At 42.7% G+C, this 3,807-nt stretch overlaps 1 protein-coding gene across 1 annotated transcript in view; it reads right to left on the bottom strand.

Annotated features, from left to right (window-relative positions):
- The window catches only part of LOC102765134 (cytochrome P450 4V2), a 37,193-nt gene that overhangs the window by 26,380 nt on the left and 7,006 nt on the right, over positions 1–3,807 (bottom strand). The window contains exons 4-6 of the mRNA XM_015565538.1: positions 3,760–3,803; positions 3,310–3,379; positions 421–547 (exon numbers count right to left, since the gene is read on the bottom strand). Coding sequence (XP_015421024.1) covers positions 421–547; positions 3,310–3,379; positions 3,760–3,803 — 241 coding nt within the window. The remainder of the gene's footprint in view (positions 1–420; positions 548–3,309; positions 3,380–3,759; positions 3,804–3,807) is intronic.

The raw sequence follows: 3,807 nt of genomic DNA, 5'->3' as shown, positions 1-3,807 counted from the left end.
TTGGGGAAAATTTTCCAGTTTAAGATACTGCTATAAATGCCCTTTGTCTTGGAAAACCATTGCCTAATCCAAACATTTTTCAGAAGATACTTATAACACAGATCCCTGTGTCTTTATTATCTTAGCATAGCATCCAGTTTGTTAATAAACTACCATTGCACATATTACATTTTGTAATTATTTATTTATAGACAACCTCCCCCAGTAGATTAACCTCCCCCAGTAAGGAACATTAATGACTGGGTATGTGAACAAACACGGAGTCATGCACTTATAAAACTTCTAGACAGTGATAGTGGTAGAGGTTGCACAACATTGTTAATTCCCCTAATGCCACTGAATGGTACACTTAAAATTGCTATTATGATAAATTTATGTTAGGTATGTTTGATCACAATAAAAAAAAAAGTGAGGACTTACATTGTTGGTAAAATTATGTAAGATATTTAGTTTCCTTTTGTGGTCCCTTCCATCTTTAAACAAAAGGTACAAAACATCATGCCAGAGCCAAAACGTCCTCATTCTTCGATGCAGCAAATCACTCATCCTATAAACAGGTTGCAAATGTATCAGCTGATATATCAAAAATGTGCATTGCTTGAGTACCTATTTGGTGCCTAGTGTCAGTGAGGGTAACATGTAGCAACGATGGTAATTCGTCTTAACAGCTACCAAGAGCTCTATGTTTTATGCTCAACAATGAAGGCATGGGTTAGTACACATTCTAGGAAGCTGAAAAATTAAATGGTTCCTTTAGAGGAATGAAGAATCCTATCTAATAAAAGACAAAAAGGGTAATTGACCATACCTTCAGTACACTTCCCATTGGCCAATCAGGGTGATATGCAAATTAACTGCCAAGAAAGATGGCGGTTAATTTGCATACATAGGCGCCAAGCAACGGAGCTGGGGATCCCCTGCTGAGGCCTAACACCTCTGAACCGAGGGCAGGGGCAGAGCCAGCGATTGCGTTGATGGCAGGGAGCTTGAGGTCCCCTGCCAGTCGTTAGGCCTGGGCAGGGGCAGAGCGGGAGATCGTGGGGAGTTGGGAGTCCCCTGCCCAGGCCTAATGTCATGGCCAGAGGCATTAGGCCTGGGCAGGGGATGCCTGGGCAGGTGCGGAGAGCTGGGAGTCCCCTGCCCAGGCCTAACACCTTGGCCAGAGGCATTAGGTCTGGGCAAGGGCGGTGCTAGTGATCACGGGTAGCAGGGGCAGAGCTGGCAATGGTGGGAGCTGGGGGTCCTCTGCCCAGGCCTAATGCCTTGGTCAGAGGCATTAGGCCTGGGTAGGGGTAGAGCCAGCAATCACGGGCTGCTGTTGGTCCCCTGCCCAGGCCTAATGCCTCTGGTCAAGAAGCATTAGGCCTGGGGAGGGGCTGAGCCGATGATTGAGGGAGCTGGACGTCCCCTGCCGAGGGCTAATGACTCAGCCACAGGCATTAGGCTGGGCAGGGGCCAAGCCAGCAATTGGTGTGAACTACAGAGGAAACACCTTTTCTGACTGTTCATTGGCTTAGCTCCCTGTTTGCCACTGGTAATATTCTTAGTAATTTGGGTAATAAGAGTCCAAATAGGTGATCTAGGGTTTTTTACCACACTCCTGGAGAACAAAAGGAAGGTCCACTGCTGGAGGTATGTGCCCTCGCCAGTCTGGCTCAGATGGTAGAGCATTGAGCCTGCTAACTGAAGAGTCCTGCGTTCAATTTTGGTCGAGGGTACATACCTCTGTTACAGGCTCCTTCCCAGCCCGGGCCATGGTCAGGACACATCCGGGAGGCAACCAGTCAATATGTTTCTCACACATCGATGTTTTTCTCTGTCTTTCCCTCTCTCTTCCACACTCTCTAAAAATCAATGGAAACATATCCTCAGGTGAGGATAAAAAAAAAAGAAAGAAATGTCATATCCTATGAAAGAAACATCTTGAAAATGCGAAAAGAAAGTTGTCATTTTTTCCTGGTAAAGGGACTGGAGTCCGTGTTGATGAAAACACCTTGGTGATTGCAGTGACTGGCAATGGCTGCTACAGGGGGTGATGGGGCTGGTGCCTTCCCCTGATCAGCCCGGTCACCTCCCACAAAGGGAGGCCAGACAGTGGCTTAGGCCCGCTCCCCAAGGGGAGCAGGGAGTAGGACATCCCCTGAGGGTTTCCAGTATGTGATAGGGGGCAAGCTGGGCTTAGGGATGCCCCCTCCAGTGCACAAATTTTTGTGCACCGAGCCTCTAGTCCATTATAAAACACATTATTAGATGGCCATCTGATCTCTCTTTCTATTTCTCCAGGAAGAGTTCCAGACCTCTCCAAGCTGCCTGTATCTCTCATACCACAGTGTGGTATGAAATCTGCCTGTTTAATGTGCACACATTTGCTTATTATTCCTCTGGCTATCCTCTTCTCCAGTAAAGTGCCTCTTGGTCAAATCCCTGTCCTGGGTCCTTCCCTCAACATTTTCAGTGATAGAGCACAAAGACCTTGACATGATCTCCTCCCTAGAGAACAGCTTACAGGCCAGTTCTGCAGAGTAGCCTTTCCGGGTCACTCAATCTGTGGGACCTATTGCTGTTTTCTTCTCGAATATCAACTTTACTTTTTCTTTCTAAGCAATTATTACAGTTTATAAGTTTATACTTATTTATTTTGATGCTTGTCTCCCTGCTTTCTGTTCTGTGAACCACTATAAAACAACTCACAATCTTGTGTAAAAATAGCAGATAATATATGCTAATATGTATTAAAATGAAATGAGCAGTGGACTTAAAGACAGAATTCCTCAAATCAAACCCAAGCCCTGCCTTTTCATAGTTGAGTAATCTCAAGCAATTTTTCAAATAAATATGACAATTTCAATTAAAAAATAATACACACTCGATGCAGGAAATATGGGAAGAGGGAATTAATAACAACACAAACAAGAAAGCAAAGCACATAACACAAAACAATAATCACAGCTAACATTCTGGAATAATATCTACAAGTTATTTTTTAATGAATAATTTTTTATACCTAGTGGTTATCATGCTAAAAGTATTGTTTTTATCTTTTTTATCTTTATCACTAAGCATCATAATGTAATTTCCCAGCTATCACAAAATAATCATGTAAAATTATACCAGAGCCTAGGTGTGTCTTAATTTATACAATAAATCCTCTACTGTTAAAATACATGCTAAAATGATTAGGTTGATTTTTAGTGCATATTTCATTGTTAAACATTCAAAAAGATAAGGCACAGACAAAAAATTATTAGCAATATTTTTAAAGCTTGAATAAATAACAATTTAAAACATAATTAGAAGGGCTCCATTTACCTATAAACTGCACGAACATACTCAGAATCATCATTAGTCTGAGCATCAATATTCTTGCCCATAGCTGTCTCTGCAAAATATGGGTAAGAAGCAACCATTCAATTCATGCACATGCCTTGTGTTTATTTTCCAGTGGCAAACACTTCAAAGAAGAGATAAATCTTATATATTTTTAGAATTGTTACTGTCCCCTTTCACTCTTGCACCTTTTGTTCCTCCTACTCCCTGTTCCTGCTCCTTCTTCCCTCTGCCCTTCCTGGCAGGTTGGCTCTGCCCGAAGCCCTGGCAGTGGGTACTGCTGCTCAGGAGCCTAATTTAGCGGAAGGATCAGCCCAAAGAAGCCAAAATCCTTTCTAACCCCTTCATTTGCCTTCCCAGTGAAATGTTATTTTCTATTTGGGCCATTGCCTGTTTACACCATAGCTCTAGAAACAAATCCATGAGACGTACCACAGATTATATCTAAGGCACAAAGAGTGATGTAAAAAAAGCAGTTAT

Source organism: Myotis davidii, unplaced genomic scaffold, assembly GCF_000327345.1.
Source record: "Myotis davidii unplaced genomic scaffold, ASM32734v1 scaffold1040, whole genome shotgun sequence".
NCBI lineage: Eukaryota > Metazoa > Chordata > Mammalia > Chiroptera > Vespertilionidae > Myotis > Myotis davidii.
Note: the sequence above shows the minus strand (reverse complement) of the source record. Positions and strands in the feature narration are given on the sequence as shown.